This window comes from Manis javanica, chromosome 18, assembly GCF_040802235.1.
Source record: "Manis javanica isolate MJ-LG chromosome 18, MJ_LKY, whole genome shotgun sequence".
NCBI lineage: Eukaryota > Metazoa > Chordata > Mammalia > Pholidota > Manidae > Manis > Manis javanica.
The window spans coordinates 14,099,701-14,121,223 of record NC_133173.1 but is presented as its reverse complement, the minus strand read 5'-3'; the positions used below and the strand labels follow the sequence as shown (position 1 = coordinate 14,121,223).

At 38.9% G+C, this 21,523-nt stretch overlaps 1 protein-coding gene and 1 long non-coding RNA gene across 5 annotated transcripts in view; one reads left to right on the top strand and one right to left on the bottom strand.

The window, feature by feature from the left end:
- Positions 1-21,523, top strand: part of TTC23 (tetratricopeptide repeat domain 23) — a 98,509-nt gene that overhangs the window by 43,834 nt on the left and 33,152 nt on the right. For 3 of the 4 annotated variants that reach the window (XM_073227193.1, XM_073227192.1, XM_073227191.1), the window contains 2 exons: positions 2,330-2,377; positions 2,715-2,892. In XM_073227193.1, the coding sequence (XP_073083294.1) occupies positions 2,330-2,377; positions 2,715-2,892 (226 nt within the window). The remainder of the gene's footprint in view (positions 1-2,329; positions 2,378-2,714; positions 2,893-21,523) is intronic. The other variant, XM_037000663.2, reaches the window with a different exon arrangement.
- LOC140847267 (uncharacterized) lies at positions 10,151-21,454 on the bottom strand. The gene is made up of 3 exons (XR_012127094.1): positions 21,173-21,454; positions 14,422-14,594; positions 10,151-11,579 (listed from the first exon to the last, which is right to left on the bottom strand). It is a non-coding gene; the product is annotated as an uncharacterized lncRNA (long non-coding RNA).

Sequence of the window (21,523 nt, the reverse complement as noted above, 5' to 3'; positions counted from 1 at the left end):
AGTAAGGATGCTCAAATTACCATTTTGGTTTTCTACTCCTTACTGCAATACTTGTAACTGATTGTCCAGCCTCTCATCCTGTGTTCTTCTTAATAAAATTTTCTCTGAGAGTTGGGTATTTGAAGGTTGACTTCTTGACATCTGAAAAGGTGACATGGCATTAACGTGGAGTGATACGCTGTGCTTTTGGCTAAGGTAGTTAGTAGATGGTTACATGTTGGCCCTGTTCTCCACCATTATAAACTCCCAAATACTTTTCTTTAGTGTTCAGTCACAGGAAAGGGACAATTAATTATTGATATATGCATTAATTTATGGCTTGTTATTGTTTACTTTTCTTTCTTTCTTTTTTTTTTGTATTTATGAGCTTGATTACTAAGATTTCTTTTACAACTGTTGCCCAGATGAAGTCATCTTGGCATTTTTATTTCCTTTATTACTCTTCTATGATTTTTTCAGCAGCCTTAAAAACAAAGAATGTATTCTTTTCTTCCTTGGAACACGCTGGATCATTCATGAACATGAGAAAGGAAGAAGATGATTTTTTTTTCTCCTTTGCTCAAATATCTACAGCATTGTCTGAGTTCTGTAGGCTAAATTGGGTGGAAAAAAATCTGAAGTCATTTTGAAAGTATGTGACTTTCTCTGGAGTCTAGGCAAGAAGTTGGCAAACTTTTTCTGTAAAGTCCCAGACAGTAAATATTTCAGGCTTTGTAAGCCTTCTGGTGTCTCTAGCAGCTACTCAGCTCTGCCATTGTATAGCAGAAGCAGCCATAGACAATGTGTAAACAAGTCGGAGTGGCTATGTGCCAATAAAACTTTATTTACAAAAACAGGCAGTGAAAAGATTTGGCTCACAGGCCATAGTTTGGCTGACTCCTGTTTTCAATTATTTAACCATTTGTCTACCAGTAATCTAAATCTTCGGCTAAGTAGTTTTTACCAACCATGTGTTCCAAAGCCTCTTTGTATCACCAAATAGGCTAGCAGGTTTTCTCTTCAGAAATAAAATGTGATACTTAATGAACTTAATTATTACCCACTACATTCTAAGTTCATTAAGGGTTAGAAGGCATTTATTACTAAATCACCTATTAATCTCTTCCTTTCCGTGATTAGAGTTACTGCAAGCTACAGCCTAGACCCTACTTGGTCCAAGAACATAGCCCTGGCATCTTCCTGTATGTTGAAACTCTTTTCAATTATAGGATGCATCCTTGTTTATAATCTGTTCAGTCAGCATTTTATTTCATTATGGCCATCTGAACCACAAATCTGAGAAGTGTGTTTACTTCTATCAGTCAATCTCTTTGAAGTTCACTGGAGAGCAAAGATAATTGTGAAAAATATCCAATGGTTGAGTTGAAAAGAAGACCTTTTTTTTTGTGATCCTTAGTCACTTTCTCATATTATCTCAGTTTACCCAAGGCAATTTGGAAGTTCTAGAGCCTTTCTGTCATAAAGATTTGGGGAGAGAGTGTAACAGGAAGGGTTGATATCTTTCATTATGAATTTTGTAATTAAATTTTTCCATTGCAAAAAGAAAGTTTCTAATAGTTTTAGCAAATATTTTGGAGAAGGTGTTTTTCAATATCTATTGTGCTTACTGAACAAAATATAGGGATACATTTTTAATACAAGAGAGTCCTGTCACCAGAGCTATAAGAATATTTTCCTGTGCCACCTTTACTTATAAATTTTAAATTAACATTTTTCTAATGTAAAAGTAATATAGTTTTATAAAAGAAAATTTGGGAAATTTAAAAAGCATGAACAAGAGAAGTAAAATCACTCAGAACCAACTTCTTAGACAGAATTGTTGCTAACATTTTAGTGATGACCATTTAAATACCTCTTAAATATGTAAAAACATATATAGATTAGATAGACAATTTTCACATTCATGAGATAGTACACAAAATATTTTTGTAATCTGCCTTTTTGGCTGAAGAATATAGTGGATATACTTTTGTGTTGATAAATATGGATCAGTGTTAACTTTCATGGCCACATGGCATTCCACAGTATAGATATATTTACTGTAATCTGCTTTGATGATTGCCTATTGGTGTGGTTTAAGTACTTTGTACTTTTCTGCTATTACAGAGAATGCTTAGGTGAACATCCTCATATATATCTTCTTGTCCTGCCAGAGTATCTTGAACAGATAAGCTACTAAAGTTGCAGTTAGCAGAAATGTGTGTGTGTACATATCTATGTATAATTTTAATAGAGAAAGGTTTATGCTCAAATTATATTCTCTACAATAGTTAATGAGAGTGCTTCACACCCTCACCAATACTGGGAAATTTCTATAGTTTCTCAACAGATTTGTTATCAGCATCTCTGCATCCTTTGTGTTGCTGCTGTTATTTTGGTAAGTATGTGAATTTTTTAGACCAACACCTATACAGCTCTTACAGTGTGTCAAAGACTGTTCTAGGTGTTTGTATGAATATTAACTAATTTAATCTTCCTAAGTCATTGAAGTAGGCACTGTTATGATTCTTAATTTACAGATGAGGCTACAGTTAAGGGACTTGGATTTCATGTCTACTAAGCGGTGAAGCCAGGATTTGAATCATCCTGCTGCCTCTTGGAGGAAAGAAAGGCTTAGGGGTCAGGAAACAAACGTGGACAATGGATCAGAGAGCCAAATCCTAACCACCATACCACCTATATTTTCAATTTTAAAAATAGTCCCTTTTTTTCAGGGTATATCAAGGTCAGAAGAAATCAAAAGAAGCTCTGCCCCACTACCAAGAGGCTTTAGAATATATTGAGATCAGCAAAGGTGAAGAAAGTCTTGAGTGTGTACCAATATTGAGGGAATTGGCAGGTGCAGAACAAGCCCTGGGATTTCACGACGCATCCATCGACCATTTTTTGCAGGTAAGCTGCGACATGCGGGCCATCAAAGAGGTTCTAGACCCATTGCTTTTCAGGGGCACAAGTGAAATGGCAGTTCTGAGAATACCTGGCTTTGTTGTTTGTGCCAGGTAAGTAGAACACTTGGCCTGGTGGAGGTGTTCCGCAAATATCTTCATGTAGATGGATACGGGTATACTGGCCTCTGTTGCCAGGTGGGTGCATATTCCACAGTCTGAGACTCACTGAAGATGACTTTTCTCATATTAGGTGCATAATTTAAGTCTTATTTCTCAGACAGAGTGTCTTTATCCATTAATATTTATCTGTTGAGAGCTTCTGTTATCAAACTAATTTGGGTTCTGTTCTACTGCACGCTAAAATCTTTACCTGAAACCACTTAGAGTTGTCATCTATTAGCTGCTTTTCTACTTTATCCTTGTAACATTCTTCTGAGTTGTCAGTCAGGGTTATCTGGAGGACCAGAATCAATAGGATATACACATATATATATAGAGAGAGAGACAGAGATCGATTTTAAGGAATTAACTCACACGTTTGTAGGAGCCGACAAGTCCCAAATTCGTGAGGTAGGTGGGCCAGCGTGAAACTCAGGCAGGATCTCTATATTACAGTCTTGAGGCAGAATTCCTTCTTCTCCAGGAAGCCTCAGCATTTTTCTCTTTAGGCCTTCAAGTGCATGAAGCCCTTTTGTATTACTGAGGGTAATCTCCTTTACTCAGTCTATTGATTGCCGAAGTTAATCACATGTACAAAATTTATTCACAGAAACATCTAGTGTTTGACCTAATAACTGGGCACCATGGCCTAGCCAACTTGGCACATAAAATTAACCATCACAGTGAGCTCAATGTTTTTGTATCATATCATTTACTAAAAGCATATTTAAAATTGTTGAGATTTTTTTCCCCTGTTAAAGTTCTAAGCTGCATACAACTCATTCCTGTTATTTCAAAATGAGGTAAAACAAGAGGTCTTTATTGCTGTTTCTTTTTAAATTTGTCTGACCATTTATACTCCCTTAGAGTGTTCTATTCATTCATTTTATCTGGATTATCACTCTTAAATATTACTACCACCCTGTGACAGATTATTTCCAGTGTATAAATAAGGAAGTCAAGAATTAGAAAGGTCGAGTGACCCAGAAGAAACATTCCTGCCAATGCATGGCATAACCCAGATTCAAACCCAGTATTTTTTAGAAAGATTATTCTGGCTGAATTGTAGAGACTGGATTGGGAAAAGGGGTAGAAGTAGAGACACCAGATAGGAGGCTATTGAAGTAGTGAAGCCGAAGTCGACGGTGGCTTGATTATGATGGTGAGAGTAAGGGTGAAGACAAGGAGACAGAGCTGACAGAGACTTGGGAAGCAGAGTTGATGAGCTATGGAGATTGACTGGATGTGGGGGAAAGGGAAGGGAAAGGTGGCTCCTGGGTTTCTGTTCTGAACAATAAATGGGGTGTTTATGACCTTGACAGTGTGGGAGCAGGTGTGACTGGGTGCTGGAGAGATAGTGAGCTCAGGTTTTGAGGGTGAGTCAGGAATGTCCATGAGGCATCGAAGTGGAAGTGACAGCCAGGCAGTCAGATAATCAGGATTGGAGCTCAGAAAATAGGTCAGGCAGTCATGTGCTTATGCACAGTAATTGCCTTGAGAGAGGATGAGGTGCCTATGGAGGGTTCATGGAGTGAGAAGAGGAAAGACTGATGACAGAATCTTGAAGAAATTTGGAATTCAGTGGTCACATAAAGAAGGATAACCTGGCAAAGGAAAAAGAGAAGGATTTGCCAGAAAACAAGAGGAAAAGTGAAAATGAAAGGGATATCCTCTACATCTTGATAGCTTTTGCTGCTACAGAGGACATGGAGTTGCTGGGGGAGAAATGAGTTAATATTTGTAAAGTGCTTAGCACAATGCCTGATATTTAGTGCGACATATGAATTAAAAAATTTTTCTCTTTCCTTTTCTTTCTTTAGTTTTTTTTTTTTTTGATGGATACACTGGGGTAATTATGAGGACATAAACCACACTGTATAGTGGGTGAGATGTGAGGAAAAAAGGGTAATAAACATAGATACCTGTTTCAAAAACTCCTAATTGGTGAGGAAGACTGGCCCAGACAGCAGGAAGAGCATGTGCAAAGGTCTGGAGGTGAGACAAAGCTTGACACATTCAGGCAACTGCAAGAAGTCTCCTTTGCTTAGGCAGTGGGAATGGTGAAGGCAGTAGATGGTTATCATTCAGGTAGGGTGTTGAAGGCATGTTAAGGAATTTGAGCTTCATCCAAAGGGCACGTAAACGTTTTCAAGCAGGGAGATTGGCATTATCAGATTGTCAGCCTAGAAGGATGGCTCTGTGGTGTGGAGAATGTACTGAATGGTGGAGAGATAAGCAGTGAGATGACTCAGGCGATGGCCGCAGCGGTCCATGTAGGGGATGATGACAGCCTGGACTGAGACCATGTCCAGGGTTTGAGAGACCTGCACAGATTTGAGAGCTACATGGAGAGTAGAAATAGCAGGCCTGGGGGTTGTGCAGATGTGGGGAAGAGAGGAGATGGAGGAGTCCAGCTTTATGACAGAATTCTAGCTCAGGTCGCTGTGTGGCTGATGGTACTTAGTAAGCATAGGAACCCTGGTGGCTTTGTAATTTTTTGTTAGTATCAATCATTCTAAGTATTGTTATGCAAAATAATTTCTTCTTTTCTAGAGTTATTTGCTGGTGTAAATTTCTAAAAAGTTAAACTACTGGGTGGAAAGATGAATACTTTATAGTTCTTGATTCATACTGACATTCTTCCAAAAGGTTATTCTGATTTACCTCACCACCAGAAGCTGGTTTTTCTTTGTTCTTAATTGAAGCAGTTTCTCACCAATCTTGCCATGTTTTTTATATTATTTTACTCTCGTTTGATAGAATAGAGTCTGAAATTTAATTTTAAGGTTTCTTTCTTAGTCCATTTTTCCTAAATGTTTTCTTACTAAATCCAGATTCGCCCTCAAGGTCTCAGAGCTATCTTTGCTGCACCAGTTTGTAAAGTTCAGAGGAAGACAAGTGATAATATTGATGCTCAGAGTCACCCAGTGAGAGCCATGGCCCCTAACAAAATTCACTGGCTTCTAAAGATGGCTTCTAAGACCCGAAGTCTGCAGTGCAAAGATCTGATTTTCGTTTAGGGAAGCATTTCCCAAACCACTTTCCATACATAGAGTACTAGTATCTCATGAGAGTTCATAGGTCTTCCTAGAAGAAGAGTTTGTAGTTCAATAAATTTGAGAAATATTGTTAAAATTAAATGTCTTTAACACATGGTTTTACTGTGCACTGAAAATGCAAATGTGAATTGTGAATCAAGAGGAGAGTCTAATAAGTCTATAAGATACTAGTGTTTCCTGGGCCACAGTTTAGGAAACAATGCTTAGAGAAAGAAATTCAAATATCTAGAGGCAGGGATCAGCAAAGGAATTCTAATGCAAGTGTGGCCTTCCATGGTATCAGACCTTATTACTCCTAGGAACCCTTAGGGCTGTGCGAATGGGAAATCAGTTAGGTAGAGCCTCCTGTTGGTGGGGCCCAGGTTCACCATGTTGCTTATTTATTTATTTTTAAAAAATGTTTAATTGAAGCTTAGTTGATGTGCAATATTACATTAGTTTCGGGTGTGCAACATAGTGATTCAACAATTTTTTTTCATTTTGAAATGCTCATGATGGTGAGTGTAGTTACCACCAGATTCACCATGTTACTTTGCCATGTTCATTCTATTTATCTATATAAGCATATGTACAAACACACACACACACACACACACACATAAGCTCAAATGATATTTATATTTTTTAATCATCTGAATGTATGTTGAATATATCATATCCTTTTATCCCTGAATACTTCAATATATGTCTCATAAGAACAAGGATATTATCTTATGTAGCCACAATACAGTTACCAAATTCAGGAATGTTAACATTGGGACAGACCATATTCTCTTTTGTCACTGTCCCAGTACTGTTCTTTATGGCAGTGTTTTTCCCCTCCAATGCAAGATCCAATCCTTGATCACATATTACAAATGAAAAAATTTTGTATTTCATTTCAAAATGAAAAAAAATTGTTGAATCACTATGTTGCACACCTGAAACTAATGTAATCCTTGAACCTGGTCTCCTTTAATCTAGAAATTTCTCAGCTTGTCTTTGTAACTCTTCTGACACTGAAATTGTGGAAGAATACAAGCCAATTGATTTGTAGACTGTGCCTCAGTTGGGTTTGTCTGGGTGTTTTCTCATGACTAGATTCGGACAAGGCATTCCCAACCAGAATTGTATTCTCCTTGGGTATTGTATCTGGAGACACATGATGTCCACCCACCCTTCAGTGGTGACATTAATTTTTGTCATCCTGTCACAGTGATGTACTATAGCTTCTTCACTGTATGGTAACATTTCTCCCCTTTTAACCAATCAGCATTCTGTAAAGAGACATTTTTAAGATCATGTAAATATCCTCCTCCTCTTCAAAATTTCCCGCTAGGTTTACCATCCATTGATGAATATTCCCAAACCAATTTTTACTGTGATGACTGAGAACTAGTGATTTTCCATTCTGCCATTCTATCCACATTTATCAGTTGACATTCTAGTGTTGGGAATGTCCTTCCCTCTTCCCAGGAAGTTATCTATTTGCTGTGTGTATGTTTGCTTTTTTCACTTAACAATATATTCTGGAAATCACTTTATAGCAATTCATAGAAATCTTCATTCATTTTTACAGAAGTATCCATTTTCTGTACCTAGTTTTTTCAAATAGTTTTTTCAATAATTTTTTGAAACTAGTTTTTTCAAATAGTCTCCTATGTTTGGATTATTTAGATAGGTTCCAATATTTTGCAGTTATAATAATGTTGTAATGAATAATCTTATACATGCTTATTTTTGTATTGTGGGAGTTGTGTTTTCAGAGTAAATGCCTGGAAGTGGGATTACCTGGTCGAAGGGAGAATATGTTGGTAGTTTTGTGGCATACTGCCAAATGGTCTTTCACTATTGTATCTTCTAACCATTTGTATCTCCACCAGCAATGGACAAGTATGCTCATTTCCCCAGAGCCTCTTCCAAAAGAATGTTTTGTCAAACTTTTGAATTAGTTCTAGTCTGATAGGTGAGAAAAGACAACTCATTATAGTTTTAATCTGCATTTCTCTTATTTGAAATGGAATTGAATATCTCCTCATTGTTTAAGGGACTTCTTTAATGTATTTTTTTGTGAATTTTCATTTTTTTGTGAAGTATTCATATTTGTCCACTTTTTAATAGAATTTTTATCTTATTTCCCTTAGCTGTTAAAAGTTCTTCATATATTGTCCTTTTATCTGTGATATACATTGTAAATATTTTCACCCAATTTGTCATTTGCATTTTTTTTTGTTCATAGTGTTTTTTATTTAGATGATTTATTCACCATAAAATTCACCCTTTTGAAGTATACAGATTAGTGGTTTTATTATATAAAGTTGTAGAACTATTACCACTATCCATTTCCAGAATATTCATCACCTCAAAAGAAATCCCGTACACATTAGGGGCAATTTCCTATTCTTCCTCTCTTCTTCCCCTGGCAACCACCAATCTGTTTTCTGTTTCTATGGATTTGGCTATTATGGGCATGTCATACAAATAGAATAATACAACATGCAGTGTCCAACTTCTTTTATTTAGTACAGTGTTTTCAAGGTTCATCCATGTGTAACATGTATTAGTACTTCATTTTCTTTTTATGGCTGAATTGTATTCTGTCAAAGACTTATACCACATTTGTTCATCTATTCATCAGTTGATGGACATTTGTGTTTTTTCCATCTTACAGACATTATGAATAATACTGCTCTGAACATTCATGTACAAGTTGTTATATGGATATATGTTTTCAGTTCTCTTGCCTCTAAGGCCAGGAGTAGAATTGCTGTGTCCTATGGTAACTCAATATTTAACTTTTTTAGGAACTGCCAAGCTGTTTTCCAAAGCAGCTTTAGCATTTTACATTCTCACCAGCAATATATGAGGTTCTCCTTTCTCCACATCATTACCAGCATTCATCATTGTCTGTCTTTTTTATTTTAACCAGCCTAGTGAATGTGAAGTAGTGTCTCATTGTGGTTTTGGTTTTAATTTCTCTAATGGCTAATTATACTGTGCATTGTATTCTTATTGGCCATTTATGTTATTCTTTGGAGAAATGTCTATGTAGATCCTTTGCCTATTTTTTAATAGGGTTATTTTTCTTTTTATTGTTAAATTCTGTAAGAATTCTTTTTATGGGATGCTAGGTATACTACCCCCTTGTCAGATATATGATTCGCAAATATTTGCTCCCATTATATGAGTTGTGTTCACATTCTCTTGATAGTGTCCTTTAAGCACAAAAGTTTTTAATTTTGATGAAGTCTAATTTAGCCTTGTTTTCTTTCATTGTTTGTACTTTTGGCATCCAGTCTAAGAAACCATTGCTTAATCTAAATTCATGAAAGCTTGTATCTATGTTTCCTTCCAGGAGTGATAGTTTTAGTTCTTACATTTAGGTCTTTGATCCATTGTGAGTTAATATTTTTATATGATGTGAGGTAGAGTCCAACTTCATTCTTTTGCAGTTGTTCCATCACCATTTGCTGAAATTACTATCCTTTCACCACTGAATTATTTTGACACTTATGTCAAAAATCAATTGACCATAAATTAAGGGTTTATTTCTGGACTCTTAATTCCATTCCATTGATCTAAAATTTGTCTGTTTTTATGTCAGTATCACACTGTCTTAATGACTTGTTCTGTAATAAGTTTATGATTATTATGAATAATGTTGCTAGGAACATTCATGTACAAGTTTTATAGTGTTTGGAAATCTGTAAATTTGAAAGGGTAATTTCTCCAAATGAGTTAATATTTTTCACAATTGTTTTGGCTGTTCTGGGTCCCTTGCATTTTTATAAGAATTTTAGGGTAAGCTTATCAATTTCTAGAAAGAAAAAGCATCTGGGAGTTTGATAGGGAGCACATTGAATGTGTATTCTATTTGGGAAGTATTGACATCTTAACAATATTAAGCCTTTCAACACATGAACATGGGATATTTCTATTTATTTAGGTCTTCCTTAATTTTTTCCATCCAAGTTCTTTAGTATAAGTTTTGCATTTCTTTTGGAGGACTTATACCCAAATATTTTGTTCTTTTGATGCTATTATAAATGGAAGTGATTTCTTAATTTCCATTTCCTATTGTTCATTGCTAGTGTAAGAAATACAGATGTTCTGTTTACCTTGTATGCAATCTTACCACACTTATTTATTAGCTGTAATTTTTTTTGTGTGTGGATTCATAATTTTTGCCACACAAAAGCTTTCTTAATCTTTTCAAATGTCCAGCCTTTCATTACATTTGGTTATTAAATCTAACTCAGAAGGATTTCTCTGTATCCTGGTGATAGAGGTATTCATTCACTTGTATAATACTAGTAAAATTTGATAGATGACTTTTATTCTTGCTTGTTCTTGAAGTTAATAAGGATTTGAGAGTGTTAAAATAAATACTTGCTGATGATTATTAAAGAGATAGCTTGGTGAAGTCAAAACAGCATTGAAATCAGAAAAATCAGGTAGAGTCTGGATTCTTCTGTTTGCCAGCTGTTTGATTATACAAATTATTTAACCTCTCTCTCTCAAAAAAAAAAAAACCTACAAAAGACCCTATCCACTTCACAGAACTGGTCAAAAGTTCAAAATGGAAAATGCTTTGTGAACCATTAGGCATGTTGCCAGTGTAAGCTACTTTTATTTATTAACAGTAATTACTAAACACTTATCAAGGCTCCCCTTTTCTTTGGGAACTTGACCTAAGATACAGAAAGTACAGTGTGGCTGCTGCTGCCCCAGGGAGCTCATGCCTAAAAACCATTTATTAAGTACACAAAAAGGAAAAGGGGTTATTTCTCCTCTCATTTTTCACCCTTGATTCCGTTGGAGTAAGAGAAACACCCAGAGATAAAGGGCCTTTTATTTTCTGTAGAATGCAGAAAAGTTCCGAAGTATTTTAGGAGCTAACCCATTAAAATGGAGAAAAAGCAAGCAAGCTGCGCAGAGCCGGCACCCAGGGAAGGCAGCAGCCCCAGGGCCTGATGAAAGAGCCGTTCTCTGCCCCGTCCGCCCTCTGCGGCAGGGGTCTGTGAGAAAGCTCTGCAAACACGATTGTTTCTGCAACTGCTCACCGCAGATTTTGGCAATAGACGCTTATTTTCCTATCCAACAGAAAAATCACAGGATTTCATTTCTGTGAGAGAGAGAATGTTCGTGGGTGTGCGTCTTCAAGGGGTATAAATTATCACCGCCCTCGCTTGGCGTGCTTGTTCACGTCTCTGACACTTGAGTTGCATATCTCTCCTTCAGTTTTCAGGGCAGCTCTGCCGCTCAGTGGTTCCCAAATTTAGGGGAAGTTTGATTTGCAAAGTGTAACGAAGTAATTTATCAGTTGCTCCAGCAAAGGCTTTGCGGTCAGGAAATCTGGCGTCAGGTCCCCGCTCTGTATGAGTGCTTGGCCTTGATCAGGCTTAGGTGCCACTGATGGGTGCTCACACGCGGCTCCTGGCACGTTCAGGCTGCTCAGCAAACGGCGGCACTTCCCACCGGTTCTTGTTTGTTGCTATGCATTTGTTGGAACATTTTTAATTTTCAAAATTTCTGAAAATACTAGCATTTTGGATTACACTTAGAAAAGATGCAGAACGCAATGATGATTTTATGCCTTATATAAAAAACTTTAAGGATGACATATATCCAGGTGCCGTTTTGTTTCTTTGAAAGTAACAAATAGTTTTTCTAAAAATAATAATGTTCTTTATATTTTAAAAAATCAAGCTGTAAAGACAGACACAAAGAGAGGAATTACAAGTCATCACATTCCCCCATTCCCAGAAGTAGCTGGTGTTGACACTTAGAGCATTTTTCCTCCGCATGTGCACAGATGGGTATAGACTGAGAGGCAGAGAGGGGAGGAGAAGAGATGGAAAGAAAGATTGATGAATTTGACAGCATAAAAGTGAAAAACTTCACTGTGACAAAATATCATAAAGTCAAAAACTAAATGTCAAAGGGGAAAACATAGAAAGAGTTCTTATGAAAAAGAAACAACTCAATGGAAATATGGATAAAAGACAGGAACAGATGTCCAATAACCATACAAAAATAATCCTCAGCTTGAGATTGGGAACAAGACAGGGATGCCCACTCTCCCCACTGTTATTTAACATGGTACTGGAAGTCCTAGCCATGGCAATTAGACAAAACAAAGAAATACAAGGAATCTAGATTGGTAAAGAAGAAATTAAACTGTCACTATTTGCAGATGACATGATATTGTACATAGAAAACCCTAAAGACTCCACTTCAAAACTACTAGAACTGATATCAGAATACAGCAAAGTTGCAGGATGCAAAATTAACACACAGAAATCTGTGGCTTTCCTGTACACTAACAATGAACCAATAGAAAGAGAAATCAGGAAAACAATTCTATTCACAATTGCATCAAAAAGAATAAAATACCTAGGAATAAACCTAACCAAGGAAGTGAAAGACCTATACCCTGAAAACTATAAGACACTCTTAAGAGAAATTAAAGAGGACACTAACAAATGGAAACTCATCCCATGCTCGTGGCTAGGAAGAATTAATATCGTCAAAATGGCCATCCTGCCCAAAGCAATATACAGATTTTATGCAATCCCTATCAAATTACCAACAGCATTCTTCAATGAACTGGAACAAATAGTTCAAAAATTCATATGGAAACACCAAAGACCCTGAATAGCCAAAGCAATCCTGAGAAGGCTCCACAATAAAGTGGGGGGGATCTCACTCCCCAACTTCAAACTCTACTACAAAGCCACAGTAATCAAGACAATTTGGTACTGGCACAAGAACAGAGCCACAGACCAGTGGAACAGATTAGAGACTCCAGACATGAACCCAAACATATATGGTCAATTAATATATGATAAAGGAGCCATGGACATACAATGGGGAAACGACAGTCTCTTCAACAGATGGTGCTGGCAAAACTGGACAGCTACATATAAGAGAATGAAACTGGATCACTGTCTAACCCCATACACAAAAGTAAATTCAAAATGGATCAAAGACCTGAATGTAAGTCATGAAACCATAAAACTCTTAGAAAAAAACATGGGCAAAAATCTCTTGGATATAAACATGAGCAACTTCTTCATGAACTTATCTCCCCGGGCAAGGGAAACAAAAGCAAAAATGAACAAGTGGGACTACATCAAGCTGAAAAGCTTCTGTACAGCAAAGGACACCATCAATAGAACTAAAAGGTACCCTACAGTATGGGAGAATATATTTGTAAATGACAGATCCGATAAAGGCTTGACATCCAAAATATATAAAGAGCTCACGCACCTCAACAAACAAAAAGCAAATAATCCAATTAAAAAATGGGCAGAGATGCTGAACAGACAGTTCTCCAAAGAAGAAATTCAGATGGCCAGCAGGCACATGAAAAGATGCTCCACTTCACTAGTCATCAGAGAAATGCAAATTAAAACCACAATGAGATATCACCTCACACCAGTAAGGATCACCACCATCCAAAAGACAAACAACAACAGATGTTGGCGAGGTTGTGGAGAAAGGGGAACCCTTCTACACTGCTGGTGGGAATGTAAATTCATTCAACCACTATGGAAAGCAGTATGGAAGTTCCTCAAAAAGCTCAAAATAGAAATACCATTTGACCCAGGAATTCCACTTTTAGGAATTTACCCTAAGAATGCAGCAGCCCAGTTTGAAAAAGACAGATGCACCCCTATGTTTATCACAGCACTATTTACAATAGCCAAGAAATGGGAGCAACCTAAGTGTCCATCATTAGATGAATGGATAAAAAGATGTAGTACATATACGCAATGGAATATTATTCAGCCATAAGAAGAAAACAAATCCTACCATTTGCAACAACATGGATGGAGATAGAGGGTATTATGCTCAGTGAAATAAACCAGGCGGAGAAAGACAAATACCAAATGATTTCACTCATATGTGGAGTATAAGAACAAAGAAAAACGGGAGGAACAAAACAGCAGCAGAATCACAGAACCCAAGAATGGACTAACAGTTACCAAAGGGAAAGGGACTGGGGAGAATGGGAGGGAAGGGAGGGATAAAGGTGAGGAAAAAGAAAGGGGGTATTATGATTAGCAAGTATAAAATGGGGGGGCATGGGGAGGGCTGTGCAACACAGAGAAGACAAGTAGTGATTCTATAACATCTTACTACGCTGATGGACAGTGACTGTAATGGGGTTTGTGGGGGAAGACTTGGTGAAGGGGGGACCCTAGTAAACATAATGTTCTTCATGTAATTGTAGATTAATGATAACAAAATAATAATAATAATAATAATCCTCAGCTTCATTTGTTATTAAATAAATATAATTGGCCAAGGAGAGGCCATTTTTCACCTACCTGTGAGCAAAATCAAAAGGTTTGATGATGTTCTGTGATGGCAGAGGTGTGGGGAAACAGGCATCCTGGTGCACTGCTGATAGGAATGAGAACTGGCACCATTTTGAGGGAAAACAATTGATAACTCCCTCCAGTTTAATATGCACTAACCCTTTGACCCAGCAGCGTCACATCTAGAAAGAAAGAGAGAGAGATGTGTACACGTGTGCAAAAGTGTATGAGCAATAAAACAGCATTGGCAGTAGCAAAAAAAAAAGCAGGAATACCCTTAAAACCCATCAAAAGGGGGACTGGTATGAAATTCTGAGACATCCCTATGTGTTAGAGCACCGCAGAATCACTAAAGAGAATGGGATGGATGTGTATATTCTGCCATGAAAGATACCCAAAATGTACTATTAACTTTAAAAAGCCAGATGTAGAGCAGAATGTTCGTTCAGTCAACAGCCAATTAAACACTGGCGTGTTCCAAGCACAGTGGTGGCACTGGGAGTGTAAGAGATGGTCTCGCCCTCGAGGAGCAGTCTAGACCTTAGGTGAGTAATCAAGCAGATGAATGTAAAACTACAAATGTGCTCTGCACCAGGGGGAGAGGTGCTGGGTACTGTGGAGCGCCCCGTGGGGCAGCCTGACCTGGTGTGGGATCCCCTGAGGATTAATAATGAGAAGCCCCAAAGACTAAGGAAGTGGAGGAGATCTAGGGAGAGAAGACAGGGGTGGGGTAGCAGGTCATGAAGCTGGTCTGAGAGGGATCACGGCCAGGTTATGATCCTGCATGTATGTGTATACACGTGCATGTGTGTGTGTGTCTGGGTACTTGTGCCTGTATGTGTGTGTGTTTGTATAAGTCTATCAGTCTTTCTGAGAAAATACATAGAGGTTGGCAGGACTTAGCTATAAGGAGTCAGGACTGGGATGGAGAGGAGAGGAGCTACGGCTTCTAGACAGGAAGGAGGAGACATTTGACATTTTAATTGTTTGTTTTTTTCTACCACTTAGGATGTTTAAAGTTATATACAGGTACTACTCTTATAATCTAAAAATCTAGTTGAGTTTTAAACAAGCACACCCTTGTAACCGAATGAGCTTAAAAATACAAGCTCCCACCCTGTCTGTTTTGGTGCAAACCCTTACAAGGAGTAGGGCCTTTTCTCCCCAGCCCTTTGGAGGAGCTAAAATTGAAACTGGAGAACTGCCACCAGGACTATTAAAAGAAACTGGCTTCCTCTGGGGCCCTCAGAACTCGGTTTCGAATGCCCTCTGCCCCCTGTATTCATCTACCCACCCCCAGGAGTTCCCACCTCCATCTTTCTCTTAGCCAAAGCTTTCCAGGGCACCGGCCCCCTGTGGCCATGAAAGGCTTCCCTACTGGGCAGAGATGGACAGGAAAGCAAAGGGTAACCTTGGGCTGCGACCTGACCCTGTGCTGCACGAGGGCGTCAACTCAGAGCTGCGGGTGGAATGGCCAGCTTTGGCAGGGCCGAGAGGAAAAGCTATGCAGCTGCACAGCTGGTCGGTTATAAAAGAAACACAGTAAGCTCACACCTCAAATGACAAGTGGATTTGAGGTTCTGCTGAATTAAGGCACAAGCTTGAATCAAAACAGAAATTCAGATGCTTGGCAGAATGCACCATAATAACTCCATCCACCGTCCACTGCCTGCCCCCCCCGATAGCATCCCTCTAAAGTTAATTCTCAGAAGTCACATACAATAGCTTATACTCCCCCTAGCCAGTCATTCCATTTCTGCACCAGCTCTACTACTTGACAACTATTTCTCTGACTCTTTAAATAATTCTTCTCTACACTGATTAGAAAATCATCTTTCTATAACTTCCACTCTCTGAATAACCAGATGTTAGACTATAAAAGGGTGCAATTTAGAATCACAGGCCTTAGTCTGAATCCCTGTTCTGCCCCTGACCTCCTATGTGACCTTGAGCCAGTTGTCTAATCTTGTTAAGGCTTCATTTCCTATTTCCCTAGCTATAAAGTGGGCTCTAAACATCACTCTCACTGGTGATGATGAGATTAAGCGAGCTGGTGTATGTAACTCATGTAGTACCACTCCTGGCAAAAGTAGGTACTTGATCAATGCGTCCCTCCCGGTGCTAGCCTTCAGCCTTATAAAGAGACCCTGGCTGTCACTAAGTTAGAGGCTTTTGAGTGTCCTTGTATCCTGGGAAAATAAACTCAGTTTGAGTCCACAAATACACCTTGAGCGACTTCTGTACTATTCTCCACTTTGCTACTGGGAAAGAAACTTCCCTCTGAGTCAGCAATCCCCTAATTATTTGGAAGAAAAACCTTTCCCTCCCTCCCCCACAAGAGCTGGGGCTCCACACTCAGAACCCACCCAGTGTTTTTTAAGTTGACTGATCACATGATGGGGACTGCCTGCATAACTAGAAACATCTTTTTCACTAGTCATCAAGTTTTCTCTTCAAGAACTACCACACATTTTACAAATCCAAGGGGATGGGCCCAGTTAGATAAGAGCCTGCCAGCTCTGGCTCCAGCTGCATCTTTTGGCAGCTGGATTGGCACTGAGGAGCTGGCGGTTTCCCCCAGACGTGCACAGCAGGTCCAGAACGCAGCAGTTGCTCTGCACCTCGGCAGGGCTCGAGGTGATTGGTCTGGTGAATGAAGTGTTTCAGTCAATGACCTTTGCTCAATATGGTTTTGTTTTTAACCCAGTACAATATGCTAGCAGCTCAAGAGAGTTAGGAATATGAAATACGCCTCCTCAGCTTCAAGATGACAGTTGATAAACATATAACCATAAGATACTGAAGACAACAAAGGGTGGGAGGAGAAATTCAAGCTCTAAGGAAATTAATAAATAATGAGAATGAGTGTGTGCGGTCAAGCGGCAGGTCCCCAGCAGGGTCCATTTCTTGGGCTCCTGTGTGAAGCCAGGAGAGACAAGCATGACTCCTGTAATTCTGTTTTTGTTTAAAAAAAAAAAAGAAAGGGGGCATTACGATTAGCATGTATAGTGTGGGGAGGGTGCACAGGGAGGGCTGTGCAACACAGAGAAGACAAGTAGTGATTTTATAGCATCTTACGATGTGGATGGACAGTGACTGTGAACGGGGATGTGGGGGGGACTTGGTGAAGTGGGAAGCCTAGTAAACATAAAAGTAGTCCTTAAATGCTCTCATATGTATATAACAGAGGTATTTATATTCTCTTAGCAGACACAGTGTTGTTCCAGAATTGTGAACAGAGGTTTAGTTTAGAAAGACTGGGTGATCTAATCACTAGCTTTGTCAACTGCCTTTGTACCCACTGCGTAAGCAGGCCTCCTACACAGGGTGGAGCTGTGGTTCTCAGTGTCACTCTAAGACCTCGTGTTCCAGGGAGGGTCTTTTGAGGGCAGCTGGGTGGGCTTTCAGGCCCAATCCACCTGCTTCAGTGAGAGCAGCTCCACTCTGACCTGCTTTGTACGTTAGAGAACCAGGAAGATTCTATTTGGAATAAAAGGCGTTCTGCCTCAAAACAGAAAACTTGAAAATCAATGGTGATGCGATGTGTGCATGCCTTTGTAAGTTGCTTTTCCACTGGATGGTATGTTACTGTTAGTGTATGTAGATTGAATTCAATCATATGAATCCACCACAATATATTCATTCGTATGTAGTCCTATAATAGTATATTCATATAATACTGTTCATAGTATTCATCGTATATTCATATAATAATACTTCAATGGAGTTGAGCGCATTTTTGATATTGACACTGATAGGCGGTGCCCTCCAAGCTGGACAAGAAGGGCAGGGCAGGGACCGCGGGAGGGAGGGATGGCTGGAGAGTGGAAAGAGGACTAGAAGTTGCATGATTGGGCAGAGCCAGGGCCTGATAAAGCAAGGGGGTTTCTGAGCTGCAGGGTCAGAGGTAACAGAGGTTAAGTGATGATAAGGCCCAGCTGGGGGCAGAGAGGAACATGAACCTGTCCAAACCTGAGGAGCCACGGTGTTCAGGTGGACCTCTGTCGGATACTTTAGTTTGCTCGCTTGGCTCCTCTCTGCAGCTCTCTCACCTCTGTGCCCCGCGACAGGGGCCCCCCTGTCCTCTGGCTGGGAGGCATACAGCCTTGACCATGGGAGGAGAGAAAGGAACAAAGGAACAGGGTTTTGATTCCCTCAGCTCCTCCCTGAAGGTCAGTGCAGGGGGGCTGCACCCTACTGAAAGCCCAACTCCCTCCCCTACACTGCAGCCATCCAGTGCCAGCACGTGCTGCCTCTCTGCTCCGCTTCTGATGGTGAAGCCCCTCACCTCGGCACTCAGTGCTCTCCTCGCTGGGCTTCCTCTGTGGGAAGGGTTGCTTTGCCTGATTCGTGTGTGTGTGAATTCCTAGTGTCAGCACCAATATCTGGTGTATAGAAAGCATTTAAGAATTAAGATAAGTCAAACTGAGTAATGTAATTAACTCTTGATAAATGAATGAGATGCTAATCTTGCACAATTTAAACTGCCTGGGTTCCCTATCTCACCCTCTTTTCCCCTCCAGCATATGGTTTTTAGAAGCTTCATGTACATCCAATAATAAATTAGATCACGGATTGAGTTTCTGAAGTGAAAAATAAATATTGAATATTTGTTTATATGAGCATTTCACACAGAAAAAGATCGAAGTTACAAAGATTTTGTGATAAATTCAGATCCGTAGGCTTTCAGGATCCACTTTCTTGAGCATTTTTGCTCTTGGAAAATTTTTGCTTCTTCAAGGCAAAAGGCAACTTACAGAACTTTCAGAACATGTAATTATTCATTTGAAAATAATTTTGATAGACACATTTTTATATTTCCTTGAGTTATAATTTTGAGTGGAGGCAAAATATAAAATCTTTTAAATTTGAATTTGAGTCTTGGTCAATCTAAAATACTGTATACTAAAAGTCTTTGTAACAAATATAAACATGAGCAACTTTTTCCTGAAAACATCTCCTCAGGTAAGGGACACAAAATCAAAAATGAACAAGTGGGACTACATCAAACTAAAAAGCTTCTGTACAGCAAAGGACACCATCAGCAGAACAAAAAGGCATCCTACAGTATGGGAGAATATATTTGTAAATGACTCATCTGTTAAGGTGTTAACATCCAAAATATATAAAGAGCTCACATGCCTCAACACCCAAAAATCAAATAACCTGATACAAAAAATGGGCAAAGGACCTGAACAGACACTTCTCTGAAGAAGAAATACAAATGACCACCAGGCACATGAAAAGATGCTCCACATCGCTAATCATCAGGGAAATGCAAACCAAAACCACAGAAATATATCCCTTCACACTGGTTAGAATGGCTGCTATCCAAAAGACAAGAAATAACAAATGCCAGCAAGAGTGTGGAAAAATAGGAAGCCTCCTACAATTTACAGTAAATTGTAAATTGGTGCAGCCACTGTGGAAAGCAGTATGGAGGTTCCTCAAAAAACTAAAAATAGAAATACCATTTGACCCAGTAATTCCACTCCTAGAAATTTACTCGAAGAAAACAAAATATTTGATTCAAAAAGACATATGCACCCCTATGTATACTGCTGCACTATTTGCAATAGCCAAGAAATGGAAGCAACCTAAGTGTCCATCAGTAGATGACTGGATAAAGAAGATGTGGTACATATACACAATGGAATACTATTCAGCCATAAGGAGAAAACAAATCCTACCATTTGCAGCAACATGGATGGAGCTAGAGGGTATTATGCTCAGTGAAATAAACCAGGTGGACAATGACAAATACTATATGATTTCACTCATCTGTGGAGTATAAAAACAAAGCAAAACAGAAAGAACAAAATAGCACTGGACTCATAGACACTGAGAAGTGACTAGTGGTTACCAAGGGGGAGGGGGAATGTTGTACTGCTGTGATGTACATTTGATAAAAGAAAAAAAAGAAAAAAAGTCTTGGTAACAATATGAGTTAAATCTTTTCTGACATCATAGGATGCTCTTCGAAATAGTGGTTTGGGAGATAGTGAACCAGTGGGAAACACAAAGTAAACAGGATTCAGTTTGCATGGGAGGTGGGGCAGGCTTTTCCTCTCTCTTGTTTTCCTTTCCCCAAACCCTGAACATGCAGTCATTTGACTCTATCTCTGTGGCTCCTATTGTCTTTCCTTAAAAAGCATGTAGCTGCTTTTTAAAATGCCAACTTCTTTGAGAAGCATTTTGAGTCAGAGCTTCAGGCCAAATCAAGAAAATGACTAATTTGGGAGTCACCAAATCACTTTTTCAATTTATTTATATCCTATAATAAGAAAAGTAGTTTTAAAACAAAGAATATTGTTAGCATTATGAATATAAAAATCTGATTATTCTAGTACAACAATAAAAGTTATTACCAATGATCTTGATTTGGAGTACACCCATGATAAAAAGCTAGAACTGGCAACTCAGTTGACGGTAACATATGACAAATGAGACAACACTTCCTGGTCTACCCTGATTTCCATCTTAGAAACACATTGAACTGGTCATCCGAGGAGCAGGTCTCTATGGCTTTGCTGTCTCACTGCTTGGTCTGGATTAGAAGGTTCTAGTGGTAGGGCTTTATCTCCTAAGCCAGCTCTCCAGGATAAATCATAGCTCCCGGAGGCTGAATCAGGGTGCTCTGGGGAGCATGCCAGCTTCAATTAGTGATGTTTACTACCCTGGGCCAGGACAGGAGTGGCCACATTCATGATGTGGTAAGAAAAGCAAATGTAAAGTCAGAATGTCAAGGTCAGAGTCTCACCTCCATCCTTTGTTAGCTGTGAGATATCTTGGGCAAGTCACTCATTCAGCAACCTCAGTTTTTTCATCTATGAAATGAGGATAATAAAAACTCAAGAAAATATTGACATCACAAATGAAAAAGAATTAAAATGCAGCCTACACCTTAGTTCTTGTACTATATTTTGCATATCCCAATCTATTGTTTCTCCCCTTTAAACTCGTGGTCTTATTTTAGTATTCCTGTCACTCTTTGGCAATCAATTTTGAGCTACCTACCACTGCACATTAGTGCATTAGATGACCGTTATTTACCCCACATTTCTTTCTGTGCTGTCCATCCATTCTAGCCCATGCTTTTCCTGTAGGAGGC